This window comes from Zingiber officinale, chromosome 9B (genome assembly GCF_018446385.1).
Source record: "Zingiber officinale cultivar Zhangliang chromosome 9B, Zo_v1.1, whole genome shotgun sequence".
Taxonomy (NCBI): domain Eukaryota; kingdom Viridiplantae; phylum Streptophyta; class Magnoliopsida; order Zingiberales; family Zingiberaceae; genus Zingiber; species Zingiber officinale.
In genome coordinates, this window is record NC_056003.1 from 87,986,978 (window position 1) to 88,005,480 (window position 18,503).

Genomic DNA, 18,503 nt, shown 5'->3' on the forward strand with positions numbered 1-18,503 from the left:
TCATTGTGTTGCGAATAATTTTATTAGCTTGGTTGTGTTTCCTATTAGGAGATAAGATAAAAGTTAATATTTATGAAGTTGAATTATAATACTTTGACCGTCACTGCTCTTGCTCTTTTAGTGGCTTCTCTTCGTTCTCTCCTTGATCTCTTCATGTCTCTTCTTCATGTTCTTGTTGGATCACTTCTTCTTCCTTCGCCTTTACTTTAGTCTTGACGAATAATGTAATTTGTTAATTATCGCTTACAATATAATTTGATAGCACTTACAATGACAATGCAGTACATAGCACCTAATTGGTTATTAGTAATCATTCAAATGTACACATCAATGCTCGGGGCCTCTTATATAAGTATAAAGGCTCGTCATTGTTGTCTCGACCACTTCCTAACCTGATTGTTGCTCTCTAACCAACCCTATAAAGCCACATTAAGATCCAAATCATCGACGAGAAAACCTACTTAATTAATTTGCTAATCTCTCCCCAAACTAAACATCCTTCCAAATCCATCTATTCAATCCAATGACATACCACCCACCACCCTTCACGGGTCATTATTCCTGTGATCAATTGTGAAATAGTTAAACGACATAATTAGTCTGACTGATCATCTCAAAACCACTATAAATACTCATCATTAGGAGCTGCATTGCTCAAACTTCTACTTGACTTACCAGTTAGTGTCAATATAATGGAGTTCATGTTGTTCATGAGAAGAGTGGCTGCTGTTGTGCTCATGCTGCTGCTGCTGGAGACCAGCAGCAGCCAGGCCATATGCAACATGTCGCAGCACGGTTTCGACATGTGTAGGCCATCGGTGACACCTCCGAACCCACCGCGGCCATCGGCGGAGTGCTGCAAGGCGCTGGCCGTCGCTGACCTGCAGTGCTTCTGCTCCTACAAGAGCTCACCGCTGCTGCCGGCTCTGGGAATTGACCCTGCACTGGCCATGAAGCTGCCTCCCAAGTGTGGCCTCAAGGCACCAGAGAATTGCTAATTAAGCAAGTAGGGGATGCTTAGTTGTCGTTAATTAGTGATTACGTTTCCATCTCTTTTATCTTGAAGTGCTTAGGCATTCTGTGATGTTTCTAATGCATAAAGTAATAAAGCCCGTTGATGTTCTAATCCGGTTCCATCGATCATTATGCTCGATAAAATGAACGAGAGAAGCTCCAACGGAAAGTGACCTTTAGGCGAGATGACAATGCGATAAATTTGGAATAGAATTGCCTTTGCTCTCTAAAAAGGTTGCTCGGTTTTCATTGAGGAGCATTGGACATGATCAAAGGAGAAGAATTTGAGAACTTTAAGTGGTTTTTTTGTATTTTGTTAAAAGGATTTTTTTTTAAAGTAGTGAACTGTAAAATGTACAAAAAAAGATAAATTAAGGGGGCTGGAGTGAAAATTTCTAATCTCTGTAAACAATGTTATTTTTTTCTATCTTAAAATTAAAAAAAAATAAAGAAAAGAATTAAAACCGTAATTTGCTTTCAATACCAGTGGACAGCGTTGAGCGGTTGCGCCGCCGCGCCGTTACCGTCCGCCGTTCGATGGTCCCCTTTGTTCAGGTGATGCCGCAACCCCCGTTCCAACTCCTCCTCCGTCATGCTCGGCCCGCATCCCCCCACCGGTTCCCCCAAGTATTGTTGCACAACCAGCACCGACGCCGTCGTCGTGGCGGAGTCGGCCGACGCCAGAAAGTCCCCCAGCGTCCCGAGCTCCGGGCACTCTGTCCAATCCGCCAACCCGGCCATCAGCTCCAGCGCCGCCTCGCACTGCCTCCGCCCCACCACGAACAAGTCGTACCTCCCGCTATCAATCGTCCGGATCACCTCCATCATCTCCTCCGCGTTGTTCACCGCGTTCTCGGAGTAGGTCGCCAACTCTTCGCCCACCTTTCTCAGCCGGAACTCGGTCAGGAACGAGTTGTCGAGTTGCTCGTCTTGGAGGCCCTCGGCTGATCTTGCAGCGGAGGCCGCCGCCTCGCCGTGGACGAAACGCACGACGGTGAGATTGACGCAGGTGTTCTCCGCCATGCGCGCTGTGTAGGCCAGCGCCTCGCGATCGTCGGGCCCGCCGAAGAAGAGCTGGGCGACGCTGTAGGAGTTGCGACCAGAGCGGCTTTTGCTGCTGAGGCCGCGGTCGACGAGGACGCCGACGGAGCAAGGGGAGCCCAAGAGCATGTTCTCGTTTAGGGCTTTGATGGAGGGATCGATAGGCTCCATGCCGCCGTCGACGGTTTGCTGCTTGTGGAAGGGGAGGAGGATGAGGACGACGTGCTTCTCCTCGGCGAGGCCGCACACGTCCTCGTGCATCGTGGCGTAGGGCGAGATGATGGTGAGGGTTTGAACAGAGATGCTGGTGGCCTGCTGCTCGTAGCTCTGGAAGGCGTGGGAGATGTGGTCGGAAGGATGCTCGTTCGCTGCGGCGGCGTGCTTGCGGCTGCCGCCGCTCGTGGCGGCGTTGTGGACGATGAGCAGGGAGGAAGCGCGGCCGGTGAGCTCGATGAGGTGGAGGGCGTAGACGAAGATGGGGGAGCGCTTGGTGGGGCTGGAGAGCCTGAGGAGGCTGAGGATGGACGGGACGTTGCGGGTGTTGTGGACGCAGGCCAGCACCCGGAGCTCGGCGTCGGCGCTCGAGCGTTGCAAGGTCCGGCGCTTGTACCCCAAGCGCCGCCGCACCGGACGGTGGAGGTACCTCACCGCCGGCGTCACCAGCGACGTTAACACCAACGAGGTCATCACAATCACCGCAAAGGCTTCATCGTCCAGAACCTGAGCGCGGCGGAGTGATCAACGTAATAACCAAATCACAAATTGTTTGCTCTGTTCTTGATTGATTCTTACCCTTCGATCTCTTCCGATCTCAAGAATGATCATCTCCACCACGCCTCTGGTGTTCATCAAGAAGCCAAGAGAGAGGCCCTCGCGCAATGGGATCAAGTAGAAGAGGGAAATAATAACGGTACCGGCGACTTTGCCGATGCTGGCGATCACGAACACTACGAAGAGGAGCGCCGCCGTCCGGCCTTCTGTGACGGTGGACAGATTGGTTCTGAGGCCGCTGTTGGCGAAGTAGAGCGGCAGCAGCAGTCCGGTGACGAGGTCCTCCAGCTTCTCCAGCAGCGCCACCCCGAGGGGACCTTTGTTGGGCACGGCGAGGCCGAACATGAATGCCCCGAAGGCGGAGTGGAGGCCGATGGCGTCGGTGACAGTGGCCGCCGCCATCATGCCGGTTATCATGAGGCAGACGTGGAAGTCACCCACGGACTGGCCCTCCGAAATCCGCCGCCGCATGAGCCACCGCATGCCCCGTCGGGCGCCGTAGAAGCATAGGAGGACGAAGGCGACGCCCCACGCGAGGATCCAGAGGGAGGCCCACGCGGTGCCTCTGCTCTGCGTCATCGCGATGGTCAAGGCCAGGATTACCCACGTGAAGGTGTCGCTGATGATGGCGGCGGACATGGAGAGGCGGCCGATGTCGGAGTTGAGCAACTTGATCTCGGCGAGGATGCGGGCGAGGACAGGGAAGGCGGTGACGGAGAGCGCGAGGCCGAGGAAGACGAGGAACTCGCTCTGGTGGATGTTCTTGCCGGCGAAGCTCTGGAGCATGAAGGAGGCGACGGCGCCGGTGGCGAAAGGCAGGATCATGCCGGCCGCCGCCACGGCCAACGCCTTCCGCCCCGTCTGCCGCACCATCGTCACGTCCATCTCCACGCCGACGAGGAAGAGGAAACAGAGGAGCCCGAAGTGGGCGATCGTCTCCATGACCAACAGGCTCCGCGCCGGGAAGATATAGACGCCGAAGATCTCTATCCGACCCATCACCGACGGCCCAAGAACGATGCCACCCTGCAGCAGCGCATGCAGATCATCAAAGAAGGATATATATATATATCAAATTGGAGGGGAAAAATAAAATTACGAGGATCTCGGCGAGCACGCGAGGTTGGTTGAGGGGGCGGAGGAGGAGGACGAGGGCGCGGGTGGTGAGGACGACGAGGACGAGCTGGAGGAGGAAGACAGGGAGGCCGGAGGAGAGGGGGCTGATGCCCTGCCAGATCGTGCTATTGGAGATCACCATGGGTTCGAAGCACATGATCAGCTTCGGAGTGCTTTCGGACGTCGTCGTCGTCGTCGTCGCCGCCGTCGCCATCTCCGATCAGATCATCTACTTGCATGTCGATCGCGCTACTTCTGCCATAGGAGACGAGGAAGGAAGAAGGAAGAGTACAGGAATGTGGATCGGCTCCAAGACTCCATTGGTGGAGCGGAACGATCTCACCGAGACACTGATTTCAGGTTCATTACGGTTAGATTTTACCATATTTAGGAATATATATATATATATATATATATATATATATATATATATATATAACAAAAATTAAATTAAATTAATTTTAAAAAATATTATTATTTACTTTAAATAATATTAATTTTAAAATAAAAAATTAAAATTTAAAAATATTTATTTAATCTTACTATTTTATTAAAATTCTAAACCGTTTACTAATTTTGATGAAATTCATAAATGAAATTACATTAATGTCATTTTTTTATTTATACCAAAATTTTTTTTTTAAGTTTATTAATAATTTCCACATACGCATCAATTAGTGATCTAGAGTTCAAGATTCAACTGCGATATATTATTGAGAATTTTTCATTAATCAATCAGGGATCTAGAGTTCGAGACTTAACTACGACTCATTATTGAGAAATTTTCTCATTAATCAATTAGTAATTTAGAGTGTCTTAGTTCCACATCTTAAGATTGACAACCCTGTGAGTAGAGAAATTTCTATAAATACTTGATCCAATTTTTTTTTAAAAAAAGACATACTTTTCTCGTCTTTTTAGCTAAGATCAAGTATGATATATTAAATTTATTTTATTAAAGGGTGAGTTTGTTAAATTACGCTATTGCATGGGTTTGGGTTTGGCGCACTCTCCAGAAGGGTGTTTATTGTTATAATTATTGTTATTAAATGAATATGGGTGTTTATTAATAATGGAAAAGTGTTGATATAATGTGGTAAAGGTGGTTTGCTCACCCCCACCAATCCATTCCTAGGTTAATATAGAGGAGGTGACTACTAGCCATTAGTGCAGGTGGTAAGGTATGAGAGAAGGTAAGCTCGGACACACTGAATTTTGACCCCAAGTCCTCATGTGATAATACCCTATGTCTTAACCACTGCACTTTCCCGAAGGGGAAAAAAGTGGTGATATAATAATGAGTATATGGCATGTGAATCCCATACTAGGCGAATTAATGAGGATTGTGTAATCTAATTTTCAATATAAACCCTGCAGAATTATAATGACTAATAATATTCACATTGTTCCGGTGGGATCTCAATTTCACTTCCAATACACAAACAATAAGAGTAGCATCGTCTCGGGGTAATGATATGGTTAAATGAACAATCATGGAATTTAAAATTTGAGTATAAGAATATTGGTCATTTAGATAGATCTTCATTAGTATTTTTTGATTTACTCTGATGACCGATGAAAAACTTCTATAGATCAAGCTAGGTTAGTCACCTCTAAGATTAATCAGTTCAAAGAGCTGGATAGCTGAATTAAAAAAAACAAGAGTAGCATCATGCCCCGGGACTACAGTGCAAGGATAAAAAATGAGTTGATCAATTCTCGATAAGCAGATGTCCTCGGAGAAAAAACTCCTTCCACCCCTAGCCACTTGAAGGTCGGCTATAAGTCGACCACATGATTTATCTCCTTTCACATAATTTGTGACGGGATGTGAGGGGCACTTGGAATGAGCGTAATCATCCTTTTACTACAATAATGATAAAAAATGAGACATGTTTTCCTTACGACGAAATTTAAATCTCAACTAGGGCATATTACACTCACCCTAAGTATTCTTCTATGATCCATTTCAATAGGACTGTAAATAAGCTAAGCTGAGTTAAATTTTGAGGTTTTTAATTTTCTTTGATAAGGTAAAGAGTCGAGCCGAGTCTAAAATGAACCCAAACCGTTAAAATTATTATTCAAGTTTAGTTTGGTTGCTTTTTTATGAGATTGAGTTTAGTTTGAGTTTAGCTTAAGCTTATTTGATTAGTTATTGAGCTTGATAATATAAATTTATTTATTTATTTTAATTTTTTTTTATTTATTTAGTAAGTTGATAAGAGTTTTATAGATGAACGGTAATTTATTAGTTAAATGAATTATTAAGTTGTTCATTTAATTGATCTTCTTTATTTTGAACAAATATAAATAAATTTTTATCAAGTCAAACACTTAATATATTCATAAACGTTCTATTTATTTACAACCTTATGTTTCAAGACCTATGAAAAAGTGATAATCATGATAATCTAAAATAATTTTAATTAATTTATTTTTTAAAAATAATATAATAATATTAAATTTAAAATTTAAGATTTTAAATTTTAAAATTTAATTATAAATTGTAGGGTAACTATCTCATGATCTACCACAATTATTTTAAAACAATTTTAACCAAAGACATTTCATGATGCTTTCTTTACCTTCGAGCTGTAATAAAGGTTTTTGTTAAAATCATGTCGAATTGTGTTTCTCCAAATCGTACGTGCAGATGAAATTAAATTTAAACATCAAATTGCATTGAATGAGAAGATTTTGGCCGTAGCACAAAGCCAACAAGCTAATGAAATTTGCTTAAACTCATGAGAATCTTATCACGGTCGTTTCATTTGGATAATGGCCTGACTTTGCACACTTCAGCATCAAACCCACAATCCATGAGGATGAGCAGCCATGCTCGTTGCTGCTCCGAAAGCCTATCGCTCGGGCCTTTTACTTCTACAAGCTTTGCTTCGCCTCGACTGCTATCTCCATGGAAGCGCCACAGCAACAGATCCGGCATGCCGCTGGACCAACTCCGGTAGTCGACAGCCAGATGTCGGCAGAGCGAAGCCAACGGGCAGCCTCCGATGCATGAGACAGCAGCTCGCAGATCTGGAAGTGAATGCCGTTCCCAGTTCACGCCGCGGCAAGCCACCCCCATGTGGGACTCCCAGGAGCAGATCAAAATCTCCTCAGCCATGCCATCTTCAATCTTCTGCAACTGGCATTCTATGAGATGCTCCCTGCTCGTGTAAAAGTCGTCCGTATCGAAATCTAGCGGAGCAGTCTGTTTCAAAGAACAAACAGTCAAATGACAAAAGTGGATCCATTGTCTCACTGCATGCAGAACTGCACAAGTAAACGACGTACCTGAAATCTTGATCTGAAAACGTCCGGGACATTGCTGAATATAACGTCCCACATGAGAAGGCCATAGATCGTCATCCAGATCCCGCTTTCCGAGTGGATGCCGCTCCATCCACCTTCTTCTGCATAGTATTGCAAGGCCAGCTGCTCGACTCCACACAGTTCATCATCATACCCATAATACATATTCTTGGATGCTGTCTCATTAGACAAAGGTCTTCCAGTTATGCAAATCTAGTCATGTCAGGAACAAAACCTTTAAGAGAACACAGGAGGATGCAGACTAATTTTTTAGAAATTCTACATAATTTATCAGCGTGCAAAGTTTATAACCCACCTCTTTGATTTTTCGCTTAACAGAATCTGCATAATCAGGTACCCTCCACCGGCGCGGTGGTTTGCCTAAACGGAGAACGCGCCTTTGCAATGCCATTTTTGAACCAGCACGAACCCAGGGATCTAAAATTCCTTCTTCAGCTACAGAGAGACTCTCATTGAAATAATTCATGTGTTCCAAATTAACAGAAAGCCTCAAGGTCCAGTATCCTCTCCTACTGTCACGAGTGACTCTTGTGAGGAGTCCCTTCAGAATCCTTATTGCATCTTCATACCTGGGAAATTCAAAATGTCCTCAATTCAGAATATTCAAATCTCTTGGTTCATTTTAATTACTTTATTGGAATTTTTTTTGTTCTCTCACTATCTTTCAAATATTAAATTTATCTAACTACAAAATGTATTGGTCATTCTTTAGCATGCTCACATCTTAATCTTTTTTTTTTTTTTTTGTAATTTTACCATCTTCTAAAATTCCACCTAGTTACTCCAGGTTAGTAATATATTTTATTTTCTATTTTAGTAATGTCAAACATTCATCTAAGCATTCTAATTTCCAAATGTCTACAGCGCTGATCCATTTGGCACTTCTAAAATGCCTATAGCTCTTATCCATAAAGTATGGAAAATTGTAGGATAGTTTTACAAATTTTTTAGCCTAAGGAGCACATAATAGAATACAACATTTTGTTGAATAGTAAATCTTAAAGAATCTAAAACTCTTAACTCTATTTAACTTTAAAACTTATGGTTTCTAAAGTTTCTATAACTTAAGCTTTAGATTTAATCTGAATACACTCTATTCTGGAAAGAAGGCTTTGAGTTTGCAAGTAGATCACAAGCTTCTATGGCCAAGAAAACAAGTACAATGATTAAGGTTCTGTTTACCCATTCTAGACCAACTGATCTGTGAGATGGTACATGTCTAGTGGCTACACCTGTAAATGGTTAGACCAATCGTGAAAAGGCAACATTGAAAAACAAAGTAAATTTGATTTGATTGAAGAACCCAAAAAGCATTTACAGAATTATTGTTTTTGTATCTATGCATTATTTTGTGAAAGAGAGAATTTATTTTACCTATGCTCGCGCTCAAAGAAGGAAACACCCAATGATAGCACCTTTGAGTATACAAATGATGCTGAAAAACATGAATAAAAATGCGGCGGAGGATCAGTGGTGAAGTCATGTTTTCTTGTGAAGCTAGTGCACATACGGACATCAGCTATGTCAATGCATCTTGTCACCATTTCCACATTATTTGCTTCAAGAGATTCATCCACTATCTGAGCCACTTCAATGGCCTATTTTGAAAAGAGGTTTTCAATAGGCAGATGAAAGGATAAACTTATTACCTCTTCAATTGAAAAGTAGACAAAAAGCTTACCTCTTCATAATCAGTAAGATCAGAACGATCTTCAAAAATTTGGTGAGAAACATTGCAGACATAATCTGGAAATTTGATAATCCCAAGATCAACTAAAAGAAATTCTGAAAGGTCCTGATCACCATTAAGGAAAAAGAGCCTCTGGATAAACAACAACAGATAGTACTGAAGTCAGATGGCAAATCCAAATTCCTAATGAAATAACATTCTATTAGGGGGGGGGGAGGAATATTAAGAAGCTAAATGCAGCACAATTAAATGGTTGAGTAACCTGAATGCGCCAGAAAACATCAGCTAAAGAAGAAATTCTTATGCAGGTTCCTGTTTGTTCGAGAATCATCTTTGGTAGCAGTGGGCTGTTGTATGCTAACAGTTAAACCTATAAACAAGAATAAATCTAAAAACCACAACAGTTGAAGTGATGATACCATGCTCCACTGGCATAAGCAGAGCAGAGGATATTTACAAGGTCGTTTCGGCGACTGCAGTTGATTCCTTTCTGAAGAACAACCGAAACAGGAAACATAACCAAAAAATAAAAAAGGATATTTAGCTAGAGTAATTGCCAAAGAGTCAATATTTTTGAAGAAGCAAAACAAAGTTGAATGCAGAATGGGTATCTGCTAAAGTACAAGGGAATTTTCCTGTACTTTAGCAGCATTTTATTTGCATCTTATTACATACACAGTGTGGAGTATAAACAAATACACATGACACTAACATACATACACATATAAGCCATAAGCACAAGCCTTTAAAGCCTAAACATTGGAGTCTTTCACATATATCATACAGTGGATACAAAAACAAACATTCTTTGCATTCTGAAAGCACTTTTATGCAAGTTAAACTTCAATTGAATTTAGTAGCCTAATAGTTTCCTCGATATCAACATTTTATCATAGGAGTAACCAAATCCTATTCTTGTACTCATCATTCACTCCGCCCTTCATTATCTCAAGAACAAACATGCACAGTCACTAGGCTCAAAGAAAAGACATCTTCATCTTCCTATCGCTGAACTCGTTCGCAAAGGTCCAACCACTCAGTGATCATGCACTGGACTCGTTTTCAAACTTATCACAAGGTAGTCTCAATTCTGCTTGAGTTCCCAAATTCACAAGATAGCTGAAGCCACTCTTCATGAAACTCTTGTGTCCAATCTGCATCTTCTTAGTTGTTGTGCTTTCCTCAACATCAGAGCTTCCTAGGATCTCTTTCTCCTTGTGTGCTCCTCAGGTCCAACATCATAAAACCTGTGTGGAAGATCAAGTTCTAACCTCATCATCTCCTGCATCTTCCATTAAGTACTCCAACTAGTGAAATCAGGAAGTTCTTTTGGTGTTTAGATGACTTGGTTTCCCATCTTTTGCTACTGTTTTTCCTTCAGTAGCAGCTACCATCTTCTCCCGTGGTAGTTTACTTAGAATGCACTATCTCCATCTGTGATTCCCTTAGTGTTTAGACAAGACTAAAAATCATATTTCCATTAACATTGTCAGATAAAAAGACTTAGGTGCTCTAAATAATATTTTGGCATAGAGATTGCTTAATTAGGGGAAGACATTTATATTTTTATATTTAAAATAATTCTTGGTATGGTTGAAGGAAGTTGGTATGCTAGGAGCTAAGCCTGTTGATGCTCCGCTAGATAAAAATGACAGATAGATCATAAAACAACGAGTCATTATTCGTTGAAGGAAATATTGGAGATTAGTTGCAAATTTGAACTATATTATTGTTGTCATCTTATTTTTTAGTAGTATCAAGAGTCAACTTCTAACCCTATCTTAAGATTATTAAGAGGCGGTTTTAAAGGGAGCTATACTTCAAGAATAGTCCAAGAAAAGATTTCCTATCATGACTATAATCACCTTTTGGATTAGACTTGTAGTCCCAGCAATAAGGGATCCATCCACATTAATTTATTACATTCTTCTAGGAGGTGATCTGATATGTTTAAAGAACAACAATCAAATTATAATGGCCAGAACAAGTGCTAAGGCAAAATGCAAGGTCACAGTTCAAGGCACGTGTTCCTATTTGATTAACAATTGATGACAAATTTGGTAGAACTTCTGCTGTGACAATTAAGTTGTCATACATATTGATTTTAATCCAATGTTATTGAAAAGACAGTAAAATTACCAGTACATCAGGGAAAAAGTATAGGCCAAAAAATGATTGCTTCTCTTATTAGTTTGTAATGCTTCTTTTATTAGAAGGATCTTACATTATTGTTGAGAGAGATTGCTGAGGTTATATTTTGAAATATATCAATACGGAAGTATATGTAAATTGGCAATGGGAAAAATCAAAAGATACTATCACGAAATAAACTAGCTTGCAAAATGAAGTGAGAAAAGGAATATGTAAGTTGCAAAAATGTACATATGTCGGACCCGTATCTGTCCACATACTAACTCTTAGTACGTAGTCACCAGAAGCCCATGTGTTAATTTAGGAGCACAACTATGGTAAAATCCATAATTAGGAAAAACCATCCAACAGTACTCCAGCCTTTACGTAAGATAGACTGTCCTGGACAAATACTGGAGCTCATAGATTACTGTGACTGATCAAGATTTTTTTGAAGTAATAGTCAAGAAATGTTGGATATAGGTGGTTATCTGCTAGGAAGAGAAAAAAAATTAGGTAACATACAATCATATTTACCAGCAATCTCCATGCCTGGCAAACCCACAAGTTCATCAGTTGTCTTTTTTTCCTATTACGTGTACATGACTATTCTTCTGCAAAATTTCCTCATAATTTCCCAACGGGCCTAATACTCTGCTCCAAGTAGGCCTTAACATTTATAAGCATTCCTAGCACCAATAGATGATGATAACCGTGTTCTTCTAAGTAAAAACTGATTATGCAGTGTAATATTTAATCAGAGAACAATAATCTATTGATCAATGGTACTAGAATTAGCACATGTCAATTAATAAATCAATGTTAAGCAATAAGGTGGTGCAAATGTATTGTGCTACATGTAACTAATTGATCACATCCAGCAATCATGTCAAACAATGTCCTTGTGCATGCACTACTGGTTCAGATCAGCTAGCAAACATAATTGTGTTCCAGCAACATCATCCTCATTCTATTGGATGATTGAAAACCTTTGTCCCTCCTATGTTTTGCCCAAACTGCAAGTTCAATTACAAGTAATGACTGGCATTTTTCAGCACAATAGTTGCAAGCAATTCAATATATCAGAGAATTAGGATGGAATTTGTTATTCAGAACATATTCAAGCAAACACAAATATCTAGAGAGAGAGTGAAATTGGGTTAGCAATATAGAAAAACTTAAATGAGTTTCCAACCAAACCTTATGAACTTCTGAACTTATGATTTGACGCATTTCAGAAACATTTAGCAAGTCAAGAACCTCTTTCATGTTGTATGTAAACGAATCATCACATGAATGAAATGAGTAAATGAAACCTGCCACTTCATGGTCAGTAGACTTTAGTCATTACCTTTAGAAAAATAAAGTGGAAAACATTAACTAAGAGGGTTCGAGATATACACTGTAGTTCCGCAATGGCTTTTTGTACATCTTGAATCTCAGAGTAGGAGATGTTGCTTACCCTGAACCATGGTCCTATTACAAACGTAAAGTGATTAATAAAATTGCAACTTGAAAAGGGAGTGGCATGGAAAGTTCATACTCATGACCACCAATCTCCACAACTGTATTTTAGTTAAAAATATATATATATACCCACCCAACAAAATGGAGAACAAAATATCAGGCAACTAATAAAACTCCTTCAAGGGCATGATTCTTAGTCCTGAGAATTCAGGCAAGGTTCCTCCAAGCGCTAGTGAAATATTCCCCGCATTAGATACATATGAAGAGTGAGTTCCATGTTGCTTTAGCATTACAAAGTGCATTAAGCTCCAACACTTGGAAATTAAGTGCATAACTTCAAAACAACTATTTGTTTGATAAAAATTTCGTCAACATTTTTCAAATCTCTTTTCAAGATCATAATTTGGTAAACATAGACTTACAAATCACTTATTAGTTGTCACAAGCATGAAACAAATATCATAACTAAAATCTAACATAAAAAGACATATATTGACATCAAAAAGAAAAGTAGCAAAATATTGTTAAATTCTTGGTACATAAATGATAAATCATACCAAGTAATTTAGACATTTAATGAATCAAAAACTTAAAGCATAAGTCTTAAGATATGGAAGAACCTTTACGAGTGTATATTCGTATAAAAAGCCTTTGACCTTCATCTGATAGTGATGTAAAATACCCTGCTTGCAATTTACATCACATGAAACTCTAATTGAAAATGAAATAAAGAAATAAAAACTGGCAACTAATCAAGTACAAAATACTAACAAGTACCTATAAATGTTTTTTCTTCGATAGTAAAAAGGTGTGAATGATGGCTTATAACCTCTTCAATCATCAAAGAAAAGTTATTCTGGTACTTTATCATTTTAGGTTGATGCACCTTAATATTTTCAATAGCAACCACCAGATTGTCCCATAGGGATTCAGGAAAATCACAATCAGTACATGTTTCCTTGCTTTCGGCGCAGTCTAAACTTTTTCGGCAAACCAGTTTAATGGGAACATGATCATGAGCGCGATGAGGAAGAGAGTCTACAAACCCCTGAAAATGTTAAAGCAAGCATTCGCTAAGATCACTTTCAATGAATAGGCTGAAAAAGTACAAACACTGCCTATAACCTAGATGAAAAACAAGGTTTACTTCCCAGTTCCGCTTATTACTTTTGAATTGAGCAAAAGTCAAACAAACATATCAAAAAATATCCACCAAGGCACAAGAATAACTTGAAATATTCTTTTTATAGAAAAAAGAATGCTAAAACAGAAAAAGATTCATACGACCTGTCCTGGAGAAACATCTACCTAGGCATTAATAATGTCATACCAAAAATACTTCACCATTTAGAATGAATGCATAAAGATGGCATCGGAATAAAGAGATATAAAGGCATGAAAGAAATGAAGTTGCAGAACCAAAGTGAGACAGAGCATGTTCCGGCTGAGAACTAGAAGAATAAACTAAGAGATTTCCCCACTGATAGAGAGGAAGCTTATAAGGACAGTTACGTGGAATAATACATCATCTAAATCAAATTAATATTGTTATAATGGTTAAATCAAATCAATATTATTTGTAAGTTGTCTTTCTTTAATGGAGCATGGATTGCTATCACTCTACTTTCAAGCCATATTACCATTAAGCCATCTGGGAGAAGACAGAATTCTAAAAAGATGTTATCAAGCCTTGCCTCACATTTCCTGCTCTTAATAGTTATCAATTAATGAGATCAATTGATGGATTAGCTCGAGGCCGAATGTCAAGCATCAAAACTAATCAGAATCTGCACGAGTACTGAAAATCAGACCAAAAAACATGTTGGAAAAGGCAAAATACTGAAAAAACAGTAATACTAATCTATTACTGCATGATGGCGTTCCTGCTCCTTGGCCATTAACACTTTTCTGGAACAAAATTCACCTTGTTTAATTCAACACATCTCATCACAAATACAATATCTTTGACGTCATCACAGATTGCATCTTGTTTAATCCAGCTCAGCTCCCTTATTTAAGTAGGGATATATACAAAGGATCATGAATCCACCACCTGATTAATGGAATCACCAGTATTCTCTGGAGGAAGAGTGAAGTGGAAAGTTTCCTCCTGATCTTGGAAATTGTCAGAGGATCGATTCCATATGTTCCATGTCTAATTCGGAGATCGCAGCATGCAAATTTCATGATTATACATTTTCATGATTATATTACCAACACATAGTTGCTGCTTCCTCCTTGTATATATCATGCAGAATTGGACTTATATTCTATTTCTTTTTGAGAAACTTCCTCTTTGTGCTGTTAGTTTCCTCCTTACATTTCTTTGTGTTAGGCAGGCATCTATATGAAATATGGATTTCAATATAAATTTCACAAAGTATAACATAGTTTACATTATTTATAACATAGCTCAAAGATTCAAAGTACTTTGCTTTTGCTCATACACAATAACCAAACTGGTACAAAACCTCAAATAGTACAATAAACCAATAGCATACTGAACTGGGTGGGGCATAAGGACAAGTAGTTCTGCAATCAATAATATTTTAAATCAGCCTAATGTATTTTAGCCCTGACCTATTTTTCCTGAGGAAACAGATTAGTTATCAACTAGCAAGCTGAATAGAGTGCTTCACATTTTGGTGATGAAATGATGTGAAATAAAAATCAACATGCATCAAGCTAAAAGCCCGCCTGGACACTGAACTTGGGTGGTGTTGATTTGCAACTGAGGCCTGACGGCGTACAGTATAAGCTGACAGATCATCTTGTTATTACTAGTACATTGTATACAATTCTAAATGGCCATACTAGCCTGATGACTAGGGGCTAGAAAACTCCCATCCACTCTGACTCCTTGGTGTTCCTTATTTAAAGTCAAAACAACAAATCTAGGGTCTAACACTTGCAATGATAACCAATCTATATTTTTGCCTTTCTAAACTGGCAGGCTTTGCCTGCAAAAAAAAAAAACTCAGGTATTGAGTTGACTACAGCTCATTCACGCTCACTGCCATTTAGAAATACTAACACTTGCACCAACAACCGATCTAACCTTTTAGAAACTTTAAATTCCCTGTGCTTTAAAAATGGCAGGACTTGATTGCGGGGGAAAAAACTCAAATTTGAGTTGAAAAAATCGCTATTAGGCAGAACGAGCTGGTGTTAGACCTCACAGATAAGGAACTGTTCCGACGACTGGAGGAAAATAAAAGAAAAACAAAACATACCTAGATGGGAGTTCACATTGTAATCAATTCCACGAATCAATCTACCACAGACCGGACAAGAAACCCACTCCTTGTCAAATGCTCCATGTAGTTCTGATTTCGGTGCCCAGTCTTTCTCATCCGACGACGTGGAGGCTTGCGTCTCTCCGTGGTGAATACCGTCATGCGTCGAGTTGCTCTGAGAGTTCTGAGAGCACAGACAAGCAGATACCTTTTCAGAACCTGAAACAATCGGAAGGCGAGAAATGAACACTAGATTCGGAAGGAGCCTGACCGACGGAGATAGGAGGCGAGAGAGATCAAGGGAGATGGTTCTCCGCCGCTTCCCGATGAGGCGTTTGAGCGATTCCCACCCGTGGAGATGCATGGCCGATTCGATGGGCTCCCGCGCCCTGATCGATCGAAGGCGTCGACTGGAATCGGATGGATCAGCTTTTATAGAGGATGGCTCTCCCGCCATTTCTGTGATGCAAGAGGGCATTACGGTCATCTCAGTTTGGTTTCCCTTTTGACGACTCGTCCCAAAAGCTCTCGGTTTTTTCAAAATCTCAACCTCATTGCCTCGGAATAACAATGCAGCAGCTATTACCTTTTTCTAAGAATCGAATTTGAATTTCAACAAATTAATAATAAATTTTTGTTAATAAATAATTGATCTAAAAATATTGAACTCAATGACGGAACCAGTAATTCAAGTATGGAGAAATAATTTTTATGCATAACAAGAGATGGTATTATTTATCTCCATCGGTAAAATCTCCGCTGGTAAGGAGGGAGGGTGACCGTCGATGTCGCCCTGGATCCACCCCTGTATTGAACTATAAATCATTCCGTTGTAAATATTTTTTTGATTTATCCCCATAATAAATGGGAAATTTTTATTATCTAAATTAGATATCTATACCAACTAAAATAAAATAAAAAATTAATTAGATTTACACGACAATAAAGATGTGTTTAATTCAAGCTATTATTTATAATGTAATCACATAACCAAAATTATGAGGAATAAAATATAATTAAATGTTATTTTGTTCAACCTAGATAATGCAACAAAAATTTATTTGTTTGAATATTTTAATGAATAACCTAGTTTAATATATTTACTATATTACCTTTACTTATAAAACCAACTAACTCTATATATATATATATATATATATATATATATATATATATATATATATATATATATATATATAATTTTAACTCTACGTTTTTTTATTTTTTCTTTTTCAGTTTTCTTTATTTTTTTTTTATTTTTTTCATTTTTTCATTTTTTATTTTTTTTAAATTTTTTAAAGTTTTTAAATTTTTTTATGTTTTTTTTTATTTTTTAACGTTTTTTTATTTTTTTCTATTTCCCATTTTTTATGTTTTTTAACTTTTAATGTATTTTTTCTAATTTTTTATTTTTATATATATTTTTACGTTTTTTATTTTTTTTAATTATTAAAAAAAATTTACGTTTTTGCTATGTTTCTATTTTTTTATGTTTTTTTCCAATTTTTTTATATTTTTATATTTTTTATTTTTCCTTTTTTTTATTTTTTTTTATTTTTAAAAAGTTTTTATTATTTTTTTTCTTTACATTTTTTTTCTTATTTGAGAGTATTTTAGATAAAAAATTTTTATTAACCCGAGAATCAAGAAAAATCTTAGGGGACATTTGGTTTGCGTTTTCCACGCTATTTTCTGTTTTTATTTTCTGAAAAAATGAAAAACGCGTTTGGTTTACGTTTTCCACGTTCATTTTTAAGAAAATGAGAGAGTGTTTTCTAAGAAAACGAAAAAAACGAAAAATGCGCGTTTTTTAGAAAATGAAAATGAGACAAACCAAACACACCCTTAGTTTTTTGAAATTGTCTAATTCTGAGTTGCATGTTCCTTTTGCTGACGTATCGAGCATAGAACATTACTTCGGAATCATCGATTACCTAAACCAAACAAAATTTTCGCTGATAACCTTGAATGAATGACCAAGATTATCAAAGATAACTCTCAACCAAACACACCCTAACAAATTTATATATGATAAATGAATCGATTCAACAGATAACTTAGTTTTTAAGAGACAAACACACCCTAACCTTAGTTTTTAAGACTTTTTTGGTAATTTATACATTACAAAAATGTAAAAGCATTTTAAGAAATGTAATTAAATCTGCAAGGAATTAAAGATTCAATTAATATGTTCCCTTTTTGTTGGATTAAATTGAAAGATACATCTATAATATCAATAATAAATTAAGAATACATAATGTAATTATCATCCATGAATAAGGTAAAATTAAAATCCAAATACAATGACAAATAAAAACTATCAATCAATGAATAAGGTAAAATTGAAATCTGAATACAACGACAAATAAAAACTAACCTGAATGCATCGAAGTCATTATTTCTTACTTGTTAGAATTTCTATAAGCACGAAATGATTTTCTATAAAATTGGGTGATAACCAAAGCTTGATCTCAATCGGAAAGGGTCTAACAAAAAATAAACTTTCCAAAACCCTTTTGATTCAAGATGTCCAAATCATAGGAAACTTCTTCCTTATATACAACTCCATCATACAAGGATCATACAAGACCAAACCCATTAGCTTCTACCTTAAAAATTCATTCATCATTAATCGTCCATTAATAGTAATGAACCAAGTTAACGAATCTACATATTAAACCAACATCCAATAATCTAAACCT

At 38.3% G+C, this 18,503-nt stretch overlaps 3 protein-coding genes across 4 annotated transcripts; 1 reads left to right on the forward strand and 2 right to left on the reverse strand.

The window, feature by feature from the left end:
• Nucleotides 1-137: 137 nt before the first annotated feature.
• On the forward strand, nucleotides 138-1,126 carry LOC122025001 (putative lipid-transfer protein DIR1). Its single transcript, XM_042583759.1, has one exon. The coding sequence runs from the start codon at nucleotides 693-695 to the stop codon at nucleotides 996-998; it is 306 nt and encodes a 101-aa protein (XP_042439693.1). The 5' UTR covers nucleotides 138-692; the 3' UTR covers nucleotides 999-1,126.
• Nucleotides 1,127-1,491: 365 nt separating this feature from the next.
• LOC122023122 (cation/H(+) antiporter 15-like) lies at nucleotides 1,492-4,351 on the reverse strand. The gene is made up of 3 exons (XM_042581211.1): nucleotides 3,926-4,351; nucleotides 2,848-3,852; nucleotides 1,492-2,775 (listed from the first exon to the last, which is right to left on the reverse strand). The coding sequence occupies exons 1-3, from the start codon at nucleotides 4,154-4,156 to the stop codon at nucleotides 1,492-1,494; spliced, it is 2,520 nt and encodes an 839-aa protein (XP_042437145.1). The 5' UTR covers nucleotides 4,157-4,351.
• Nucleotides 4,352-6,539: 2,188 nt separating this feature from the next.
• On the reverse strand, nucleotides 6,540-16,923 carry LOC122025154 (fanconi-associated nuclease 1 homolog). Of its 2 annotated transcripts, XM_042583921.1 has the most exons (13): nucleotides 16,073-16,923; nucleotides 15,799-15,985; nucleotides 13,343-13,613; nucleotides 13,186-13,248; nucleotides 12,500-12,574; nucleotides 12,299-12,420; nucleotides 9,388-9,458; nucleotides 9,231-9,315; nucleotides 8,960-9,100; nucleotides 8,653-8,876; nucleotides 7,574-7,847; nucleotides 7,240-7,470; nucleotides 6,540-7,156 (listed from the first exon to the last, which is right to left on the reverse strand). In XM_042583921.1, the coding sequence occupies exons 3-13, from the start codon at nucleotides 13,434-13,436 to the stop codon at nucleotides 6,713-6,715; spliced, it is 1,824 nt and encodes a 607-aa protein (XP_042439855.1). In that variant the 5' UTR covers nucleotides 13,437-13,613; nucleotides 15,799-15,985; nucleotides 16,073-16,923; the 3' UTR covers nucleotides 6,540-6,712. The 2 variants fall into 2 exon arrangements, with proteins under 2 accessions (XP_042439855.1, XP_042439856.1); XM_042583922.1 differs by lacking the exons at nucleotides 15,799-15,985; nucleotides 16,073-16,923 and adding an exon at nucleotides 12,699-12,794 and having other exon boundaries at nucleotides 13,343-13,418.
• Nucleotides 16,924-18,503: the final 1,580 nt, after the last annotated feature.